Here is a 23,588-nt window from a genome sequence, read left to right as displayed (position 1 = left end):
GTGTTAAAAATGTAAATGATTATTAATTATTATAGGTACTAATAAGTGAACAAATATTAAATGACCGTTTGCTCTTTACGATTTTACTTCTCATTTTTAATTAGGTACCTACTTATACAGTTGTCAGTTATACCTACCGCGAAGTCGTGAAACGGTATGTCATTGCAACGATTTTTATGTTATGACAAATGTACCATGTACGGTAATAACTTTTAGATTATAGAAATTATTTTTAGGTGTAACAATAACAAGTACCTAATAATACTGTAAAAATTAAATAATTGTGAGATAGAGACGAATAATATTATACGAAAACTGATCGTCCATTTCCATTATATTTTACGGCGAGTCGGCGACAACATAAAACATTTATATAGTTTTTGTGCCTAGAATAAATTTTAAGTTACATTAAATATGTAACCTTCCAACAGTTACAACGCATCAACGCCATACATACATTAAATTCACGTGTCAACTATATGAAAAATAAAATATAGCCTGAAGACAGAAAAAAATTAACATGCCAACATCTTGATTCTTGGTATCTACCTATACCAACTTACCAATATTATAAAATACTTAGGCATTTTATGTGTCAAGCTTAGCAATTATATCATAGCAATGTTCGAGAAGCAAATGTTAGATTGTTACAAAAAATAAATGGAACTAATCAAGCAAATAAACTATAGCAATAATTAATAACAAACTGTACACCACTACAGGTATATCGCGCAAAAAAATGTGTTTAAAAATAGAATATGTCCCTTCAGCTTTCACCTCCAACCGACACCCACTATAGAGTATAGATGCGTCGATGCCCAGAAAATAACAATATCATAAGATGTGCTTCAATAGTAAACGTTGGATTGTATAATAACTTAAAAATATAAAATCATTATTATTTATTAGTATAAGTGTACGACTTATTACTGCACGACAATACATTACTACAAATAAATAATAACTAATAAGTATCGTTACTCATTAGTCATTAGGCATGAATGTAAACAATAACTATTTGTCAACTACTGTCAATGTGGATTTATTTTTTATGGTTTCAAAGATTACCTAGCTGATGTCAGATGTATAATAGTTCATGAGTCATGACAAAATAAATGTATTTTGTCATGTTATAGTTTTATGATATTATAGTTGAACTAAAGAATAGATTAAATAATGGTTAGACATCTACTAGTCCATCATTATTCATTAGTAATTACTAATTACTATTTTATTACTATTATAGTAAATAGGACGTATTTAATAGAACAGTACAAAATCCAATCGAGATTAGTTTTGTGATAACTGATAACTGATAATGTTGTTTTGTTCAAATAAAAAATAAAAATTGTAGTACAGAATCACAATAATCCCGGTTGCTATTGCTATCAGTTATTATTAAAAAAATACTACTACTATAATATTATTTCTATGAACGATCGTTGATGTTAAGTAGTTAAGTTTTCTAGTTGATTAAACACTTATCAGTTCTTCATGACTTCATTGAATTGTTTAAAAAATTGAAATGCCTCTAAAACGGAATGTACCGGAGCCGGTGAAGAGTATTTTGGATATCGACTCAAAACTTACTTCAGTTATTTGTAACACAGTTTCTAGGTTTCTGCCTACTCGCAGTTTTACCACATATTACAAAGGATTAGAGGTAAAATACCTGCATACTTTAAAAAATGTACTTAAATTTAATCAAAATGATTAATATTAATCATGTTGAATTTAAGTATTCGTGTCATGGAATTGTATGGATCGCCTGCTGGTTGACTTTCATTTGGTTTGCTTGGTCAAAATCTTTGTTTCAAATGCAAGTTAACCTTCTTATTGGTAAGTAATTGGAAGTTACTGGCTGGGTATTCTTGTTGTATGTTCTTTACATTTAACAATATGCCTCATTCACATATTTAAAAGCTTTGTATATTTTTATATAATTAAGACAGTATACAATTTAAAATAACTTTTATACAAGCACTCATTAATTTTTTTCATCAATTATTTATGTTGAAAAATGTTATTTAGTTATGTATATAGCCAGAACAAACGGCAATATTATATTATTTTCTTAAGGATAAAAGCCTATCATTAATATTTGATGATGTTGACTAATATTCTTGTGTCTTATGGCTCTGAAACTTAGAGTGAAAAAAAAATATACAAAAATTGAGGTCGTTAAAAAAACTTACAGAAAGTCTGTAAAATGTATACAACGAGAATATCTTAATGTAATCATAATTTAGACCTAAAATTATTTTTTTAATTGTTTGTTTCTATTAGAATTTTTATATGAAATCTTTTAAGGAAAGTTAGAAAATACCCACACTGCAAGCATCTGTTCAGAAATCTAAATAAGTTACACACCTCAATTTTTTTAATATTTTACAGGACTTTTTTAAAATTCATATTTCAATATTTTTTAATAACAATTTTGATTCAAATAAGATTATTACACATTTCATCTATTTAATCCATTGCATACCTACTATTGAATATATTTTTTACTTTTTGCAATCAGTTCTAATAATAAATAAATTGTAAAAATTGATATGGATCACATAGATAACGCACCATTACAGATACATCTAGTTATTAGATATCTAAACTTATGTTCAAAATATGAAATTACATTTTTCACCTAGTGATTTTAAATTCTAATTTCTACAAATTATTTTTATTTTTACACTTTTTTAATATAGACAAAATTTCCTGTATTTTAAAACATAATTTTTAAATTTTTAAATTTAAGTTTTTAAATAATATATGCATATCTATTACATACATTTAATACGAAATATTGAAGATTTTTTTTTTATTCAGGATTATTTGTTGATATTTTTGCGGTTGCTATTATAAAAGCATTTGTTCGTCGCCGTCGACCTGTAGGCAATAAAAATGACCAATGGGTTACAATTGGCCCGGACGTCTACTCTTTTCCGTCAGGACATGTTTCAAGAGCATTTTTCATATTGTTTTATTTTTATAAATTGTATCCATTAAATGAGTTTATTGTATTGTTTTTATGTGTTTGGGCAGTAGCTGTGGCTCTTAGTCGAATACTTCTAAGACGCCATCATTTATTAGATGTAATTGCTGGCAGTATATTAGGGTATTTTATATCATTAGCAGTATCTGTTATTTGGATCGACCAAAGTACAGCCGAGTATTTGGTATCATATGTGTCAGATGATAAATTGGAAGGTGGAGAATATCATGTGTAAATTTTAACTAAACATTTATAAATAAAATAAAATAATATAATATATAAAATCAAGAAATATATTGTACATTTACAATAGACCGGAAGTCTATTGAATATTTTTTTTTTATTGTATATGTAAAATGTAATAATAGATTATATGTGTGTGATTGTTTCAATATTTCTGAATTAATATGATTGTATTATGTAAATTCTAGAAGGATTCTATCTGTAAAAAAAATAAACTTGTTAAAATAACATTTAAAAATTAAAGTAAAAATACATTATAAAAAAAACTTTTTTTATTTGCTACTCTGTTTTGTAAAAAATATCACCTTTTGATAGTTTATATTGATTGATTTAACCAGATGAACTTTTAGTTATCACACTTTAAACAGATTAAAATTATGAAAGCAGAATTAACATTAAAATACAAATATATAAGCCCGTTGAAACATAACTGTACACAAAAACAAAAGCTAAATATGCATAGTATACATATCATATAATTATAAAATAAGTATATGATTGATTGCATATACTAAATTTATAAGCAAATCATTAACAAAATCATACAATGAAAAATAGAGCAGACATTTCTATTTTGAGTATACCGACTGCCTTCTTATGTATAAATTCTCTTGTATTTGCATCTCTTGAATTTTATGCTTTGAATGTATTTTCAAATAAACAAGCTAAGCACAAATCATTAATTGCTCATTAATTTAATGACATGAATCATATTTGATAAATCAATAACGTCTTATCTTCAGTTATTTTATAATATGTAAGAAATTACTTATTCTTTTTTTTGTTATAGATGTCATAAAGAGTAATGTTACTTTAAGTTCAAATTAAATACCAATAATGTAAAAAAAAAATGAAAACAATGTTTAAATTATAATTAATTGGAATAAAAATAGAGTGGAAACTTTCCATGATAAATTTTACTGACAATATAGTAATAGTAAGGACATTTGAGAAATTATAAGGTCTGCTGCATTTAGTTAAAAATTCAAACCCAAGAAATTAAACATAAACATTATTAGGAAGAGACTTGTAAAAACATGTCTGGAGCATATCATTATGTGCTTAATGTTTGTAAAACAATTTTAATGGAACTGAAAGAAAGGTACTAGAAGCACTGGAGATGAGGTGTCACATGTAAAAAATTGGGCAACCAAGATGTACCTAGAAAAGTAGGAGAGAATCGGTCATCAACCATGGATATCATTTAAGTGAGATGGAAGATGGTAGGATACATACTTAAACATCTAAAAGAATTATATAGCACAATAATAGAGAACATGATAAAATACTACCAGGACAACATATTTCTTTGGAAATTTAAAATAGACCATGGAAAATTGAGAGAAAGCTGCAAACAAACCAAGGTTGAAAAAAAAAATACAAGTAACAGTTCTGTCATAGTAACAAAATTACAAAGGGGAGGCGGTGTTAATGGTAAGGAGTTCATCAATTACTCACAGGTTTTTTTTTTACTGATTTTATTTTGTATTCCTAATCGTCAATAATTATCTACCTACTAGCATTGATTGTAGAGTAGACCTATTCTATAATCGATTCTACCAGTAACTTATACATCCCATTCAATAACTTTTTATAATTCCAACATTTAACTTTTTTGAATTATTGAATGACAAAACATTACACATAATAAGTTTAAAAATTATATTATTATTAATAATAAACCTGATAAGACTATATATTTATCATTCAATAACAGTTGAAAATCTAATATACAACTAAAATTTAATAATAACCTGTGACAATATCACTTAAAACCACATTACAATTATATCTAATAAAGATAATATCTCAACCAAATATCTACTTTTAAAATATATCACAATGTAAATAATTTATATAAATCAAATAATGATTTTGTATTTACAATTTGAAAATATGAATATGTGTACTCTACATAAAATATAATATGTTACTGGGTGGTTATTATAATATTATTATTATTATAATAGCACTTAGTGGCGTATTTTTTTTTTTTTTTTTTTTTTTTTTGGGGGGGGGGGTGTCCATGGTGTCTAGACACCCCCCAAACCAAAAAAAAAATTAATCTTTAATTTTGATAAATTTTAAAGGGAATCTGACAAACAAAAATATGTGGTTCGTTTTGAACTATTTTAATATTATATAAAGTCCTAAACTAATTAGGAAAGAAAATAAATTTAGTTTTAAATAATGTACCTATTATCCTATTATATTTTTAATTATTTATAAAACTGTTATTCTTATAGCACCACTGGTATCGAATGTAACAAACAAAATATATAGTAATAATTATTAAATTATTGTGACCGATGATGATAACTATATAGGTACTAATGTATATTAATATGTTTAAATAATATTATGTTATTATTATCCTATTACAGTATACATGCAATTTATATTTTTATCTTGCGGCTCCGTGCCTTCCATGTGTCTGTGTTACTTATTATAGAAGAGATTAAATGGTTTGGCTATGTTATCGATTCACAGATATGAACAAATTACTACTGATGATGTTTTGAAGGAATTGAGCTTAAAAAAAAAGGCGTCTTGAATTTATTATTTAAATTACTTTGTATAATAATTTTAAGTGTATTTATTATTTTCTATTTTAAAAATTATTATTATTTGCTTTTATTTTTATTTTTAAATTTTAAAACTATGTTTACAGTAGGTATTTTATACATGTATGATTTAAATTGCATAAAAATTACTACTTTTAATTAAATAAATAAAAAATGTTTCATTACAATATTTGATGAGTATATTATTATGAACTTGGTGGTAGTAAATGTAAAACAGAGAAATATTGTAACCAATTAACAAATAAGTAGGTATATACCAATATTATCTGGACAACCCCCCCCCCCCCCCCCAAAAAAAAAAACATACAAAATACGCCACTGTATGTTACCAACCCAATATGACTATATTGTGTATAGTTGACAATATATAACTTCTTAAGACCTAGGCACAGAATTATAATTTAAATTACTAATATTATTCAAATGAATTTATGACAAACTACAGTTATAATATATAAAAATTATAACAGCTAATGTCCATTAATCAGAACTTATTTTTGGTTATGTCATTGCTATAGCATGAAGAATGGGGGATTTAGTTTATTAACAATTTATTTTACATTGTTTCATTTTAAGACATTTACCAAAGCTTGCAATTTTTTATTTATAGTTATACTACTATATTTCAATAACTAAAAATTGAATACAACTTTTACGTCAAGAGTCATTTTTCTTACATAGTTACACCCCATAATGATTTACATGAATATGAAACATTGTATCTACAATTTAAATTCTGTGAGTACTGAAGTAACACAAAAGTTTGTTCATAATCATTTAAATGAAATCATAATTTTTTTAAATGTTGATACCATGTTTTCAAGTTGAATGTGTGTCGTTATTAAATTTATTAGTATGGAATTAATTTAAAAGCTTTAACAAGCAAGAAAAATGCCTTAAAAATACAATCTAATGCACTCAAAATGGATTTAATTTTTAAATTCACTAAAAAATGCTGCTCTTATGCTTTTTATGTTTTATTAACATAAAAAATATTTGTTTTGTTATTATATAAATTCTTATTCATATTAATGATTCGTCTACTTCAGCTAGAACTTAATAAAAATAGAAATAAGAGACGAAATAAATAATATCTTAATTTATTATTTTATAATGAATTTTTTCCAATTCTATCAATTTTTGTATAAAGTCAAGAAAATGAAAATACAAGTTAGATTTTTTAAATTCTTGATGTATAATATGAACTTTGTACTTAGAATGCAATGTCTTCAAACAAAAAAATGCATTTTTCATTCAAATCCACATTACTAATTATTACATTTCTACTTAGTAGTTCTTCTTTACAGAAGAACCGATGAATAGTTTACATAAATGTAGCCCAAAATCCAAATAGGAAAAACATTTTTAAATTAACTGTCTCAATAAACTGATGAAATTGAAGACATGATACACTATTTAATAAATAATTAAATTATATAAGATAATAAAAATATATTATTTGACTAATTATTTGTGAATAAAATCACAAAATAATGATATGTTTAATTATTAATTTTCTTACCAATATCTTCTAGGATTTATAAAGACACAGCATAAAATAAAATGTTTTTTAATAGAAAAAAATATACTTTATTAAATGGAAATTATATAACTTAAGGTATGAAATGATAAATTTTATTTTATTTAATACATGAGAAATTAATAAGGTCAAAGTCTAACAAATAATTTAGTAACTATTTATAAGAACATCAATGCAAACAAATTGATTGATATTATTGTTGAAAAAAAAAAACATTGTCTAGGAACATTTTATAGAAAATACAATACATTTTATAATTGTATTATTATGTTGCAAAGAAGAAATCTTGTAACAATATTAAAAGTATCAGAATTATGATTAATAGTTCATTTTTAAAATAAATTATGCCAGTTTTAATTCATTTTTCAACACAAAAGCAATACAGTTCTATAGAAAATACATTTTCAGCCTTTAAAAGTAAAATAAATTTTCAATACAATGGTCTGACATCGAGTAATGACACAAAAGACAGTCAACATAAAAGTTTACAAATTTTCAATTAGTTTTTCACAACAAAAAATTCACTCAACAATTTTTAAATGTTAATATTACATATAGAATGCATGTTACAAAAATTAAATAAATAGTTAAAAAAATTATAAAAATATAAATTAATTACTAATTAATCATGTTGACTAACAACCAATTAAAAGTTTGAAAATAATGATATAGTATTTGTGTTATTATTTTTTTAAAGTGGGTTGAACCCAATGTTATGTATATAAAATTAGTTCATAGATTGATCAGTGCAAATTTATTACAAACTTGTTTAATTCTACTTTATAATTGCAGTCATATTTAGGATTAGTATAAATTAACAAGAGTAACTCTTGTTAACTGCTAATAAAATACAGTAATAAATATGTAACAAATAATAAGCTACCACCTGTTAGAAAAGGCGAAGTTTAATAGATTACCATAATTGAGTGTGAAAATTCTTGAGATCTAATTTTGGATGGGTTTGGTTTGATTTCTGACCATCTCCTTCATCCATAGAGTGATGCTGTTGCATTTCAACATGGCGTTCCTCATTATGCTGTTTATTTTCTCTTTGTTGATATTCAACTCTGAATAGAATCATAACAATATTGATTAATAATACGGTTATGTAATTAAATGTATATATTTACTTATTTCCATTTCCATTTCCATTATGTGTTTCTACTGGTTTTTCTCCATATAGTATCTATAATTTATTACAATAATTAACAAATGTAAAAGAAGTTAAATTAGGAATAAAGATAAATACATTTGCCATGCAATCTTGTTGTCTAGCAGCACCATGACGTCCAAATGTCGGCTGACTTTTATAACCACTTGAGCTATATATACAAAAATATATATTAGTTATACATAGGGCTCGGAATAATGCATATTGCATTTTTTTTTTTTTTTGGAACTTTCAAAAATCTGTTTCATAAGCATTTGAAACTGAATAACTAATTTTTATTTATCATTTTTGGTGTTTATTACTTTTTAGATCATTTTTATTGATTTCACACTAGATCAGTTCTTATCGTTTCTTGTCGACTATTATGCCGATAACTTACAACTTTGAAATTACCTCAGACTAAGATTAGTAATTTTATTAGACTAATCATGGTTTCATTTTTTAAGGACATTTATGTCATATTTTGAGTAATTCGAAGCTTTGATAAATCTATATAGAATTTTATAGTAAAATAGAGTCTTAATTTAAAACTAATATTTATAATTTTATAAGTTATTTTTTATTGTTTCAAAGAGCATCAACTTCTGAGCTTTAGTTATACACAATAAATATATTTTTATCATCTTAAACACTGTGAACTTACCGATCGTCATTAGCAGAATCTTTATCGGATGGGTCTAAATAAATAAAAACAAGTATAAATTTATTAACTGTACAAATATAATAATTATTAAAGGTACCATTACTTTCAAAAAATTCTTCAAAAATTACAAAATTGTTTCCTTGATTAACTAATTTGGATAAGTTGAAGTATTTCCATAAAAATTGTAAAAGTTTATTAGTAGGTTGATCAACAGCCAATTGTCTTGCTTGAATTTGATTATCCTAGTACAATTAAAAAACATTAAATGGAATGGAATGTATATAAAATATTTATTAAATTTTAATACTTTTAACATGTAATCCATTAGTTTTATTCCATATCCATGACGTTGTCTGGTTTCGTGAATGTAAAAATCAAGTAAACAGTAGACCATTGCTTCAGTTCTCGAACCTTTTTTATTAAACAAATACAACTTTTTCCATCCCATTTTTAACAAACCAACCACAACAAAATGTCTGAAATAAAATAAGGTTATTGATATATATATATATATTTAAGTATGTTATTAATTTTCAATAATATCAATTTATTACCCTGGTGATGTTTGTTCTGTCATCAAATATAGAATATGATCTGAATTTCTAAGTTTTTCAGCTGAAGTAATTGGAGATTTTAATTCTTGAGCAATTCCTGATGCTATCCCCATTTTATCCAAAATATTAGATATCATCATTTGCAATCTATAAAAATGAGTTACATTTTATATTAATCAACTAAATTTTTAATTTCTTAGAGTATTTATAAATAATAAATAGATAAACAATAATCACCATATAAGGCAAATGCAATCAAAATTGGAATAACCCTTAAATTGAATAATGATTATTAATATATTATTGTAATTATTATGATAATCTTATTCTTATTTATTTAATTTTATCATAACTGCAATAGTGCTTAACACCATACATAACGAGCATTTAGCATAACAAATTAAATTATATATATTTATACAAACATGAAAAATAAACAGTATTTAACTTGCCGTACTATGCTTTAATTATTTGATACTTGATTATCATTGGCAATATTCAAGTTAAAAAAAAATAGATGGATATTGATTAGTTGATTTCATTTTTTCTTTAGGTAACTTCATGGTTTATTAAATATGAAATAGACATACATAGGTAGGTATAAACTTAATTAGCTAACAATATTTAGATAAACCAATTTTTAAGATAATGTAGGTACCTTGGGACACATAAATAAACAAATGTTTAGTAATTTTCATAAGGGTTGACTATATAGCAACAAAACATTTTAAATTCAATAAAACATTTACAATTAATATAAGCAATGGTAGGTATTAAAGAAAATACTGAAATGTGAAACAGTTCTTATTATAGAAAAAATTATCTAGGCTGTTAAAATACTTTAAAGATGTGGGTACCCAGTTAGAACTTAATTAAGATATTATTTTAAGTTTTTTACACACATGCTTACACATCAGATATTTAGAAAACACATTAGGTAGTGTATAAAATATTGTAGGTAAAGGTGCACATGTTATAATTATGCAATAAACCAAGTCGGTACCTACCTAAATGCATGCTTTATACTTTAAGGGCATAGTGATTGCCCGATTTAGTAGTGTCATTAGAATTATAAAGTTGTATGTAAAATATGTAAAATTACTATACACCACTCAAATCAGAAAGATGCAAATACTTAGCTATCTAAAGAAATATTGACAAAATTGTTATGGCTAACTAGGACAATAGTAGTATGGGGCATAGCGTGGCTAGGTGGTTGGCCTGTCATGTTTAGAGATCAAGCATTGACCGGAATCGATAGTTGGACAGTTGGGTGACCACCCGGATTTTTACATTCGAATTCTCATCTCAGATACATGTGTTCCTCAACCAACCCACAAAACGCTAATGACCATAGTTGTCAATGCTTGAGGAAAAAAAAATACTAAAGCGTGACACACAGAGTAGACATAATAATAATCGATTGTGTACAAGGTATTTACAATACATAAATATACTAACTCTGGATCGTCTTTTTGGTAGCCAACTGGCAACAATGAGTTGTCGATTTTGATGATCTGATCGTGGGCGACATGGCTCAAATCAAATTGGAACTCCATGACGTTGAGTTTTTGAAGTATATCGGTGAACTTATACAAACGAACTATTGCGGACAGATGAGCTTTGCTTACGATATTATTTTGAGTGAATCTAAAAGAGAAAAATCGAAATTACCCATGTATGCGAGTGGATTATGTAATATGATGAATTACCGTTGAGACGTAAACGTTTAATGAGTAATGACGGACGAAAATAAAAATGCGTTACCAGTTTACCACTTACCAGTGAGAAGGCCGAGAAGTGAACAAACAAAAAGAGGAAGTGGAACCGTTACCTGTAGATTTCATGGACGACACAGAAAAACTACAGGTCTACAATATTATATGAACTAAATTACTATTTTTTTAATATAATATTGAACGTTCCGTTTACGGTTTACCGTTTTCCGTTGTACGTGGTTGTACATGCTTACGTGATAAAGAATAATTTAAAATAAGATAAACGGCAGCCCATGACGGTATCGCCAATAATTTGTTTTCGGTGTCTACACTGCAAGTCATATTTACCGCCATTGCTTGAAAAAATTAATCATTATTACCACAGAACAATACACATGGTAAGTATTACACAATAATCTATTTGTTATTTGTTTAACTCTATTGGATTAATTCATTAATTTTATACGAAAACGCAAGACCTACTTTAGGGTCTGCTATAAAACTTAGTATATTTTGTATATTTTACGATATATCTATTTTTCAATAATAGAAATTTATTTCATAAAATATAGTAAAACAATATGTTGAATTAATTTTTCCAGAAAAAAGACAGGAACATTGCATTATTATACTATATTAATATTTAATTATTATTATAGAGGGTAAGTAAATAAAATAATGATTAAATTAATTATTATAAGTATTTTACAACATTGTAAGTTATTGTTATTATTATTTTAGTCAATATTCAATACCCACCAACCGACGGCTATAATAACTCTTTTCTTTAACAGCGGTTGGTGGAAATGTGGTATAGGTAATTAGGCCACATAGCTTATGCGTATTTTATGTTTCTCCCTTGACCAATCAATTTTAAAACAAGGATCATTAATTTTGCATCCACACACCCACTTCAAAATCATATATAATAATTCACAATGCATGTCATAAATCATAATAAAATGGAACGACTACAAAATAACTGTATTTGTCAAATGTGATCTGTGTATATTATTTCGATTCATCAATGGATTATGTAAAACCCCTTGAAATTATTTTTAACACTGCTATGTATTTGGCCATTGCACACTCAATCTTCCTATAATTGTTTTATTTTATTAAATAAAAATTATGATAATATATACGTCCCATATTTTTTTGTTCCAAATTAATATTTCACACCAGAAAATAATAATATTGCATAAAACCATAATAATAAAATTTGTTTAGAAAAATGTTTTGCTATAAGACATTAATTTTTATGTTATTATAATAAAATACAAATTACAACTGACTACCTATAATTTCTATATTTTTGAAAATATTTGCAAAACTATTTAAAGTTTGAAAATTAGGTAAAACTTATAAATTATAACAAACATATTATATTATTATCTTTATAATTTTATATTACATACTTATGTCTTATACAAATGTTTATGGCAAATTATAATATTATAAGAAGTTTAATTTTCTTATACTAACTTAATAACTCATATATCTACCAAACAAACTTAATATAACTTTGATTTTTGATATTCATGCAAAACATTTAAAACTTTTTTTAATCAATAACTATGTGGTACCTAGGTACAAACAGTCTATGATTAGTAATTAATATTGCTAATTAATAGTTTTACATATCATCAGAAATAATATAAGGTATAATAAATTACATATAAACAATTTTATGAAGCATCCTATTTAAATGTGTTAAAACAAAACAATTTAAATTTAACATAACTCAAACAATGGGTAACACAAAAATAAATGAATAAAAATTAAATCACAGATATATATATATACATACATATATATACCTAATACCTATAGAATAAGATATAATAATTTTAAGTAATAGATCAACGTATAAAATTTTTAATGTAAAAATCAAAAACTAAAATTAAACAATTTAATCGTATCTGATTAAGCTAATTGTAGAAAAGTATATAACATTAAAAGAAGACAGGTCCTACCTGTAGTCACAGTGTTGGGTAGTAATGTAACCTACATTACTCGTTTCTGTAACATAGTTACATTTTTCAGTAACCTTATAGTAACTTCGTTATTATTACTTTTGGATAACGCAAGAGTAACTACATTAATTATTTAAAAGTAACTTAGCAGAAGGACACATTGCAATGTAAATTAAATTTTTTTTTTTTTGGGGGGGGGGGAATATTGTGGTGCTACTTTTTAAGGTGGTCCTTCCCCTCGTAGCCACATCAGAAAATGTAATTATATTAATAATTTAACTCATAGGTGTGTCTAGACCTTTAACGCAGAGGGTGCAACCGGGTGCGTACCCAAGGGGCTAATGGGCCTTAGCCCTCTTTTTTAAATAATTTTTCTTAATAATTCATTGTGCCTCTAGAAATTGCAGAGGGTGCAGGTGCATACCCTGCACCCTCCGTGGACAAGCCTATGATTTAACTATTAAAGTAGGTATTTATGTAATTATAACATGTTCCAGTATAATCTAATATGATTATATAAATAAACGACTTTGTGTTAATTTTATTTTCGATTTAACTGACTATAAACATCGATTACAGACTACTATATAAGCGGCAACTGCTATGTGTATATTAGTTTATTTGTTTTTAGATCATATCAGATAAAGTAGATTGATTTAAAATAGACGTTTTTTTTATAGAACTTAAATAACATAAATAACATAAGAGTAACGTCATTATAATTAGTATAACTTTCTAATAAAAAAGTATAATGTTATGCATTATCTTTGTAACTTATAACGTAACTTAGTTACTATAAAAAAATAACTTACCCAACACTGCCAGTAGATATGATGCCTATATTATAATTACATTTAATGTTAATATTAAAATATGGTGTGTATTATGTACTTAATTTTTTAATTATTTATAATCAACACAATATTTAAATTAAACAAATAATTGTATAAAAAGTTTAAAAAGCTCCTTATTTCAAAGATTAATAAGACTGTTAAAAATTCAATTATTGATATAATAGCTGATATTTATAAAAGCTTTTTACCACAAATGTGAATGATAAAACTTGAGATCCAGTTTTGGTGGAGCACCTTTTTTCCCATTAATTGTGTCATTTACATCTTTTTCTGAAGGAAGAACTGTGACGAGATTTGGCTTGTTGTCCTTGAATTTATTATTGATGCTGTTTTATATGTGATAAAAAAAAAAAATAACAATTAATTGATTATAAAAATTTAATTGTAAATGAAAAATTATATAATTTGGATATAATTTAATAGCTACTTACATATCAGCATTAGCAACGTATTTGTCATTCAATCGAGTTGCACTACCAGCCCCATGTAATATCTAACATTAAATTAATATTAAACTTTTTTAACAAAAAATATATTAATATCAACAATAAATTACACTATTCATTTCATATGTATATATTTTTGTTTGCATAGTTAAATTTCATTAGCCATAATTCCTTCTCATTTTTACAGTAGCCAATTTTTTTTTTTTTAAACTTCATCGCCTAACTTCTTTATACCACAAGAACTCGACAAACATTAGGATCATGCAGTTTGCAAGGGATATTGTTTAGTTTGGTTTTTTCATAAGTGTTAATTGTTAATATATGCATATATTATATGTATGCATAATCTATACTGTAGTTAACGAGTTGCACGGTTTTTGTACATATAGATTGATGGTCTAGCGCTCACTTATAATCCCATTTCCTTCTTTAAGGAACCTAATAGCTAAAGCCTTGCCTGTTTCCAGCTAAACACTACCGTTTACTTCTGTTGGTTGATGTGGATGTGCAAAATAAACCAATTTCTATCTGGCAGCCATGTGATGTTCTCTTTCTAACCACAGTATACTATCCCCTTTCAATATGTTTTATAACAATTATAACCAGTGGCGGCTTGAACTTTTTTTCCCTAGAATCATGTTTAATATTTTTACACCACCCACCCTAAAACATAGTTATTAGTTATTAATTATTACTGTAGGTACATTATCTGCCGAGTACATATTACGGCGGCTATATATTATTTATTATTTATAACTTAATATTTAAATTACCAACCTGCAAAAATGGTCCAGTCTACCTTTTCCAACCATAAGACCCATCCACCCACCCATTAATATTTGTGTGAATCGCATGATTCAAATATACTCCCTTCGAGCCGCCACTGATTATAACAAACCCATTCCTTTAAATCTTTATTCGAATTTAGTATATTTTTTTTTATATTTGTAAGCTTATTCATAGTTTTAATATTAGACTTAACACCTTAACTCATAGTAGGTACCTAATATAAAGTATATAAATAAATAATTATTCATACATCAGACATGGAGTCATTGTGTTTATTAGCTGCATGGCGTCCATAAGAAGGTTTGCTTCTGTATCCACTTGTGCTAAAACACATAAAAAATTCTAATACAATGATTTTAATACATAATATATAATACTGTAATAGCTAGGTAGTAGGTTTCACAATAAGTTATCATTTTTTAAATCAAAAATACCTTACCTGTCAAATTTATCTTTTAGTTGTGTAAATCCTAAAGTCATAATAGAAAAAATAGTTAAAAATATATGATAAAGGTAACCATAATACATAGCAGTTAGAGTATATCAAGTTTAAAATATTATTACCTGGGGTATCAAAAAACTCTTCAAAAATTACAAAATTATTCCCTTGATCAACTAACTTTTTAAGTGAATAATGTTTTTGCATGAATTGTAACATTTTTTTTGAAGGTTTATCTATAGCTAATTGTTTTGCTTCTAACTCGTTATCCTAAAAAGTATGAATTGTTAAAATTATATTTAAGATTAAGAGTAAAGAAAATATTTAATTTGTGTTTTTAAACCTTCAACATGTGTTCAACTAGCTTATTTCCATATCCTTGACGTTGTCTAGTTTCGTGAATATAAAAATCAAGTAAACAATACACCATGGCTTCAGAACGGGAACCTTTTTTGTCAAAAAGATATAATTTTTTCCATCCCATTTTCAAAATTCCAATAATTACAAATGTCCTAAAAATATTGTATCCATGATTACTGATTAGGTATATAGTGTATACTATAAGACATAATTAGTAATTAGGTAAAAGTTTTAATATACATTTGTTCTAATTTAATAATATTATATTAAGTATCATATACTAACCTTATAGGTGCCTATTTATTATAAAAATAAAATACATACTCATCGTTTATTTGTTCTGACAATAAATATATTATGTGATCAGATTTTGATAATTTTTCTGCTGTTGTTATAGGCATTTTTAAATCCTGTGCTCTAGCAGATGCTTTACCCATTTCGTCAATGATCATAGAAACTTTTCTTTGTAAGCTGTAAAGATAAAAAAATAATATTTCTGGTAATATAGTAGCTGAATATGCATGATTTTTAAGCATACTTTTCATCATATTCGCAGCCAAGTGGTATTAAAGTATGGTCAATTTTCTTAATTCCACCTTCAGCTAAATCTTTTATATCGAATTTAAATTCCATTTTAGAGGGATTTATGAAAAATCTATAAAAAATGACAAAATATGAAAAGTTTGGATATTCAATAAAAATTGGATGAGCAACTAAACATTTAAAAACATTAAAATCTAGTTCGAGTACTTCAATTTGAAATAAGCATATGGGTAAATACAAAATATTTAATGAAGTACCTATATTATTTAAATAGCTGGTGAAAAGTGCGAACTGTCAATGGATTAACAAGGTTAGGTATAATAACAGTGCTAGAGTGCGTTGACTTGCTAATGTAGAATACAACTATGGCCTGTAGGACTATGTAGGTATAGTAAGAACGACGGCGGCGTCGTGGCTATATTATGCGAATTTCGAGCAGGGCTGTCTAATTTATTGATTTTCTCATACAGGGTTGTGCAGCAGTAAAGTTGTAGCCTACTACCGTTGCAGATGTTTTTAAACCACGGTAACTTTATTAACGTTACCACACATTGTACCACAGTGCTTTTCAGGAAAAACCTTTTTTTTTAAATTTTTATTTATTAATAGAAAAACAAATATGTGATACCTCTAATAGGTAAGACCTACAAATATACCTACAATAAGTTTTATTGTAATATCGTTTCACTATTTCAGTAAACAATGTCTCACAATATATTTGTCCTCTAACACAACACGTAGGCAGTTATACTAATAATTGGTTAGGTATTAAACTAAGGCTATTAAAGCCTCTCAATTATACATTATTAGGTACATTTATGCGCTTTTAGCTTTTATACATCTAATTTTTAAACGACAAACGTACTTACTAACTATATGAATAGTTATATAGCCTTATAGTTATAGGTATATATACAGCTTATAACCTTGTCCTATATGGCTATATATTTATGGTATACAACACATTTTCTATATCGTTTTCTCAACCCATATATACCTACTCCTGATATAAATTGTAAATTTTCTTCTTAAAATAATTTCTGAGAAAAAACATGTAATAATTGGATATCTCTGAGAAACCGCCGCAAATTATAATTTTTATCTCATTCAAGCGTACATTTAAAGATAATATATATGTAGGTATCATAATTTGATAAATAAATCTTTAATAAAATAGAAATCTTTAATCACGTCACAGTAATAATGAAATAGAAAAAATAGAATAAGACAATAAGTAAATAGGTAAAAATGGTATGATAATATTAAATTTCCATATTATATTATTATATATGATGTTACCTACGTTAAAAGTACCGGTTAGACCTAGGATTTACCGATGAATCTTAGATTTCACTGACTACTGTTGGCAAATATTCGGACATTTTACAATTGATTTCAGTCAAACATCTAGGAAACACAAAATTATTTTGTCAAACCCTGGATGATTTTTATATAGTTCAAATTTTTACAAACGAGATTTGGTAAATCTTAGGATAAAACAATTAGTGTTAATAAAAGTCCGAAAATTCACAAATCATTTTAAGCTAGAAATTCATAAAAAATTTTCTTTTTAAAACTAAGATTTCAAAATTTAATACATAGCTCCTATCATATTTTTACAATAGCTATTGAAAAATAAAAGAATTGCGTAGTCACAATTTTTTTTTACAAGCATTCAAAGTTTGAGTTTTGACAACATAATATTATGTAAAAATCACGAAAATACAGAAATTATTTTAAGCTAGAAATTCATAAAAAATTTTCTTTTTATATCTAAGATTTGAAAATTTAATACAAGGCTCATAATATATTTTTACAATAAAAATTGAAAAATAAAAGAAATGCATAGTCACAATTTTTTTTTTACAAGCATTCAAAGTTTGAATTTTTACAACATATTATGTAAAAATCACGAAAATTCGCAAATTATTTCAAACTAGAAATTCATAAAAATTTTTCTTTTTAAAACTAAGATTTGAAAATTTTTAATAATCTACAATATATCCTAGACAGATAAACCGTCTTCGCTCAGAATCGTTTTTCATATACAATTGTTGAATGTAAACAACACACCCTATAGTATGTAGATTATAAGTAAAATTATTCACACTGTAGTACAGCAGACGCTGAATAGGCATTTTGTATTACTAGCATCATATTCGTTCTATGTAGTAGCCTGTAGGACGATTAGTCGTTGTTTTATATTACGCCTCAGAGCACTATAGTTATTCGTATCAATTATACATATTATTATTATATTATTACATATATCCGATCTTATTATTATTTACCTTTAGCTTCTGTGTATCTGGTGTACTTCAACAGGTTATGGGCCCAGTATAGTAAGGTAATTATAATAAAGTCGTGTATGTTTGATACAATAATTATTGATTTACGAATCGCGTGTTTGTGTACAGACAGTGTACAGCAATAATAATTCGCGAAGTCTAGTGCAGTGCAGTGTTAGTGCATCGATCGTGTGAAGCGCAGCAATTGTGTTTGTTATTATTACATGTATAGTGTACAGACATTGTACAGATAATTTGTTATTATGGAAAACGAATCTATAAAAATTAATAAACTAACCGGTAATGACAATTGGGAAACATGGAAATTCCAAATAAAAGTCATGATGACTGCAGCCGATATATTTGATGTTGTGACCGGAAAATCGAAAAAACCTGCTCTTACAAAATCAAGTTCAGAAACTGAAGAAGATGCAAGAAAAAGGTATGGTGTAGATTATTCAATATATAAAAAAGCGGACAACAAGGCTCAAAAGTATATAGTCACGTCAGTGGATGAACAACCACTGCAGTACATAATGAATTGTGACACGGCTAAGGAAATGTGGGACAAGTTGCTTAGTGTATATGAACAAAAGTCGGACTCGAGTGTAACGTTGATTCAACAAAAGTTCTACAGCTATGTTAAAGATCCAGATGACAATATGGCGATTCATATTTCGAAATTGGAGAGTCTTAGTAGAAAATTAAAGCAGTTAGGTGAACCAATATCCGACTCAATGCTTATGACCAAGATACTAATGACTTTGCCAGAAAATTATAAACATTTCTACAGTGCGTGGGATTCGATACCAAATGTGGACAAAACATTGTCTAATTTGTCATCTAGACTCATGGTAGAGGAAACAAGACAAACTCAAAGTTATGATGCTGAGAGATATACTGCAAGTAGTAGTGCATTTTCGGCAAAGAAATCATTTGGAACAAATAAAGAAAAACGTACGAAAATTGGCAATTCTGAAAATCAATGGAACAATGATAAAAAACCAGGCAAGTGTAATCATTGTAAAAAACCAGGGCATTGGAGACGTGAATGCCGGATTTTCTTAAAAGAACAAAAAGAAAGAAATAAGAGCAACTCAGGAAATGCGTTGGTTGGTGTACAATCAAAGGACATCAAAATCAGTGAGTCAGAAAAATGGTATGTGGATTCAGGTGCTAGCGATCACATGACTAGCAGAAGAGAATGGTTCAGTAACTATGAGTCATTTGAAGTTCAGTTACCAGTACGTATTGGTGATGGCAAACATATCATGGCAATTGGCAAAGGGAATATAAATGTTCAAGCGAAAATCGGTAATAAATGGGTTGACAGTCATTTGTCAAACGTTTTACATGTACCTGATCTTAAGGTAAATTTGTTTTCGTGTGGAGCGTGCCTTGACAAAGGTATAAAAATGATGACAGACAGCGATGGATGTACATTTAAAAGGGATAATCAAATAGTTGCTATTGGAGTTCGTGAGAATAAAATGTTTTCAATGGCTCTGAAGACAAAGTCAGTGCAAGAAGCTGAACAAGCAAATGTTGCAGTTAAAACTCTCACATTACTACAGTGGCATGAAATGTTGAGTCATCAGAATGTCCAATATGTTCGGAGCTACTTGAAACATATGCGGATTCCATTTACAGAAACGAAAAACAAATTTTTCTGCGAAGCTTGCATTTATGGTAAACAACACAGAGAGCCATTTACACTGAGCAATACAAAAACTACAAAACCAGGTCAATTAATTCACAGTGATGTCTGTGGCCCTATGGAGGAAAATTCACTTGGAGGTAAACGGTATTTTGTTATATTCAAGGATGATTATTCTAAATATACATATGTGTATTTTATGAGCCAAAAATCAGAAGTTAAAAATAAATTTGAACTATTTTTAAATACAGTCAAAAATCAGTTAAATATTTCAGTAATTACTTTAAGAAGTGATTGTGGTCTGGAATATAAAAATACTGAAGTAAAAGCCATTTTAGATAATAGGGTAACAAACACTTGTTTTACATCCGGTGGTATTGAGTTTGAGTTATCGGACATGTGTTTATAAACTCCCATGGGAGACGCTGGATCGAAAGCACAGTCAGTTGAACCTTCCTCCTCATCAATCTCCTTCAACATTTTTGCCTCTTCCGCATCTTCCTTAGTTCCGAATACAATCGTGGGAGATGAGTATGTCTTGAAAGCATACGCTGCAAGTATTGCCAAGTTTAAGGATATCATTAGACCATTTTCTGAAACAACCCTTGCATTGAACGACCTCTCACTCCCTAACAGTGCGCAGAAGATGGAGATCCAGTTGTGTAGATGTACGTTTTCGGTCGAAGAATAAGGGGATCTCTTAGAGAGGCCCAACTCCCGCATGTAAGGAAAATAAGAATCTTCTTGGTTCACCTCTTCTCCTTCTTTTCCGATTTTCATGATTTCCTCCCCCACCCTTGCACTAAATATATATCTAAGTATATCCCCGACCTTCTTTCCAGATACCTCCGACAGATGTCTTATTTCACTGATGGATGAGCAGTCCTTAAACCGGGAATTCAGGGTGCATACTCTTAGCTTTGCCCCTGAAGAATCCGGGAACTTTGTCCAGAACATGTCCAGGGCGGCTATCAACTTTCTGAATTCCAGATTGTTATACCAGGACTTAGACCGGGATAGTTCCGTAGGAGTCAGGTCACTCTCTAGATTATAGGGATCGTTCCGCAGAACTTGGTTAATTTTCCCAAGTACCGTAGCCTTATAGTCACCTTGAATAATCTCCGAGGCCAAACCATATCTGTACCCGGCCACTAAGATATAAAAGAGTCTATGTTTTTCCATTTCAGTTATCTCTGGTCCCTCCGTTCCTATAATTACGTTTGTGCCAGATTTGATTGACAATAGGGACATTGGGGTCACGTGCGCTCCTCTCCCTGCTATATGTACTCCATAGGACTTCCAGTCTTGAGTACTTACAGCAATGAAGTTGTCCATGATATAATCTATCATAAACAGCACCGCGATGTGTGGATTTACCATGGTGTGGAGATTATAGCCTAACAGCTTATCCCACAATTCCACAGACTCCGGCTTAAGGCTGGTGTTAATAGGTGGCTTAACAGCACCATTGTCCCTAAACCAAGATGAGGGGTATTCAGCTGAACCTCCTTGCGAAGATCCGGGTAGTGTGATTTCTCTGACATTAAAATCCTTGTCGATTACGCCAACTTTAAAGTCATCCATATCTTGATTGAGTAAGAGAAGTGTGATCTGTGATAATATTAAGTTGGATCAAATTTGGAATAAAACATGAAACGAGTGTACCATACACACCCCAGCAAAATGGAAAGGCGGAAAGAACAATGCGAACAATTGTAGAAGCGGCCAGAACTATGTTATATAGCAAAAATCTATCCAAGACACTTTGGGCAGAAGCAGTGAATACAGTCGTGTATACAATAAATCGTACAGGTAACACAGATCGAGAAGGAAAAACACCTTATGAATTATGGTTCAATAAAACACCACATATAAATCATCTGAAAATTTTTGGTAGCGAAGTATATGCACATATACCAAAAGAAAAACGAAGAAAATGGGATCAAAAGGGTAGAAAAGGTATATTCGTTGGATACTCAGAAGAAATCAAAGGATATCGTATATGCTTTGATGGAAGAGAAATTTCAATAAGCAGAGATGTAATATTCAAAGAGTCAACAAGTCCATCTACAGCTACACAAGTAAAAATCATAAATAAAGAAGAAGAGGAAGAAATAAATTCGGAAGGTGAAGCTGGAGATGAGGAAGACAACAACGACGACGAAGAAAAGTTGGATGATGATGAACAGATACCAATAGGAGCTGAAGAGCAAACAAGAATGACACTCAGAGACAGAGGAAAACTCAATAAACCTATAAGGTATAAAGATGCATTATTTTCAGCATGTAATGATCCAGTTACATACGAAGACGCTATGACAGGTGACAATTCAGATGATTGGAAGGCAGCAATGAACGATGAAATGTTGTCATTGAATAAAAATAAAACATGGACACTTGTGGACTTGCCTCAAAATAAAAAACCTATAAATAATGGTTGGATATACAAGACTAAATACAAAGCGAACGGAGATGTCGATCGGTACAAAGCAAGGTTAGTAATAAAGGGATGTGCGCAAGTTCATGGAATAGATTTTCAAGAAACGTTCAGCCCAGTAGTGAAATATGATTCTATTCGAGTAATACTTTCGATAGCAGCAGCCAGAAAATTAGTACTCAGACAATTTGACATTAAAACAGCATTCTTATATGGAGATCTTGAAGAAGACATTTATATGAAACAGCCTAAAGGTTACGAAGATGGAACACAGTTAGTATGCAAACTTCAACGGAGCCTATATGGGTTGAAACAGGCACCCAGGTGCTGGAACAAAATGTTCAAAAATATGC

At 28.0% G+C, this 23,588-nt stretch overlaps 4 protein-coding genes across 5 annotated transcripts; 1 reads left to right on the top strand and 3 right to left on the bottom strand.

Moving 5' to 3' along the window:
* Positions 1 to 1,320: 1,320 nt before the first annotated feature.
* Positions 1,321 to 5,989, top strand: LOC107161467 (polyisoprenoid diphosphate/phosphate phosphohydrolase PLPP6). Its single transcript, XM_015507890.2, has 3 exons — positions 1,321 to 1,663; positions 1,740 to 1,839; positions 2,827 to 5,989. The coding sequence occupies exons 1-3, from the start codon at positions 1,526 to 1,528 to the stop codon at positions 3,225 to 3,227; spliced, it is 639 nt and encodes a 212-aa protein (XP_015363376.2). The 5' UTR covers positions 1,321 to 1,525; the 3' UTR covers positions 3,228 to 5,989.
* Positions 5,990 to 7,386: 1,397 nt separating this feature from the next.
* Positions 7,387 to 11,686, bottom strand: LOC107174168 (alpha-tubulin N-acetyltransferase 1-like). Its single transcript, XM_015525017.2, has 9 exons — positions 11,441 to 11,686; positions 11,190 to 11,378; positions 9,729 to 9,875; positions 9,482 to 9,650; positions 9,278 to 9,416; positions 9,175 to 9,208; positions 8,610 to 8,682; positions 8,491 to 8,546; positions 7,387 to 8,427 (listed from the first exon to the last, which is right to left on the bottom strand). Exons 2-9 carry the CDS (start codon positions 11,285 to 11,287, stop codon positions 8,274 to 8,276), a joined length of 870 nt encoding a protein of 289 aa, XP_015380503.1. The 5' UTR covers positions 11,288 to 11,378; positions 11,441 to 11,686; the 3' UTR covers positions 7,387 to 8,273.
* A 1,051-nt stretch (positions 11,687 to 12,737) lies between these two features.
* Positions 12,738 to 17,276, bottom strand: LOC107174192 (alpha-tubulin N-acetyltransferase 1-like). Of its 2 annotated transcripts, XM_089227831.1 has the most exons (10): positions 17,111 to 17,276; positions 16,849 to 16,965; positions 16,635 to 16,781; positions 16,294 to 16,462; positions 16,076 to 16,220; positions 15,951 to 15,981; positions 15,762 to 15,834; positions 14,708 to 14,769; positions 14,465 to 14,602; positions 12,738 to 14,259 (listed from the first exon to the last, which is right to left on the bottom strand). In XM_089227831.1, the coding sequence occupies exons 2-10, from the start codon at positions 16,941 to 16,943 to the stop codon at positions 14,184 to 14,186; spliced, it is 936 nt and encodes a 311-aa protein (XP_089083957.1). In that variant the 5' UTR covers positions 16,944 to 16,965; positions 17,111 to 17,276; the 3' UTR covers positions 12,738 to 14,183. The 2 variants fall into 2 exon arrangements, with proteins under 2 accessions (XP_089083957.1, XP_015380533.1); XM_015525047.2 differs by having other exon boundaries at positions 12,738 to 14,602; positions 17,111 to 17,273.
* Positions 17,277 to 21,056: 3,780 nt separating this feature from the next.
* On the bottom strand, positions 21,057 to 22,382 carry LOC107172489 (uncharacterized). Its single transcript, XM_015522775.1, has one exon. The coding sequence runs from the start codon at positions 22,380 to 22,382 to the stop codon at positions 21,057 to 21,059; it is 1,326 nt and encodes a 441-aa protein (XP_015378261.1).
* Between the last annotated feature and the right edge of the window lie 1,206 nt (positions 22,383 to 23,588).

Source organism: Diuraphis noxia, unplaced genomic scaffold, assembly GCF_037042655.1.
Source record: "Diuraphis noxia isolate RWA-SAM2 unplaced genomic scaffold, SU_Dnox_SAM2 contig0004, whole genome shotgun sequence".
NCBI classification, from domain to species: Eukaryota; Metazoa; Arthropoda; class Insecta; order Hemiptera; family Aphididae; genus Diuraphis; species Diuraphis noxia.
This window is presented reverse-complemented; position numbering and strand designations above follow the sequence as displayed.

Bases quoted from the DNA above. Each gene is read 5' to 3' on its own strand.
- LOC107161467 (XM_015507890.2), top strand. From the start codon at position 1,526: ATGCCTCTAAAACGGAATGTACCGGAGCCGGTGAAGAGTATTTTGGAT. The intron at 1,664-1,739 runs GTAAAATACCTG...GTTGAATTTAAG, and splicing joins CATATTACAAAGGATTAGAG to TATTCGTGTCATGGAATTGT. The intron at 1,840-2,826 runs GTAAGTAATTGG...TTTTTTATTCAG, and splicing joins GCAAGTTAACCTTCTTATTG to GATTATTTGTTGATATTTTT.
- LOC107174168 (XM_015525017.2), bottom strand. From the start codon at position 11,287: ATGGAGTTCCAATTTGATTTGAGCCATGTCGCCCACGATCAGATCATC. The intron at 9,417-9,481 runs GTATTAAAATTT...TAATTGTACTAG, and splicing joins TAATGGATTACATGTTAAAA to GATAATCAAATTCAAGCAAG. The intron at 8,428-8,490 runs GTAAATATATAC...GATTCTATTCAG, and splicing joins GGAAATGGAAATGGAAATAA to AGTTGAATATCAACAAAGAG.
- LOC107174192 (XM_089227831.1), bottom strand. From the start codon at position 16,943: ATGGAATTTAAATTCGATATAAAAGATTTAGCTGAAGGTGGAATTAAG. The intron at 16,782-16,848 runs GTATGCTTAAAA...TTATCTTTACAG, and splicing joins GGCTGCGAATATGATGAAAA to CTTACAAAGAAAAGTTTCTA. The intron at 16,463-16,634 runs GTATGTATTTTA...CAATATTTTTAG, and splicing joins TCAGAACAAATAAACGATGA to GACATTTGTAATTATTGGAA.
- LOC107172489 (XM_015522775.1), bottom strand. From the start codon at position 22,382: ATGGATGACTTTAAAGTTGGCGTAATCGACAAGGATTTTAATGTCAGA.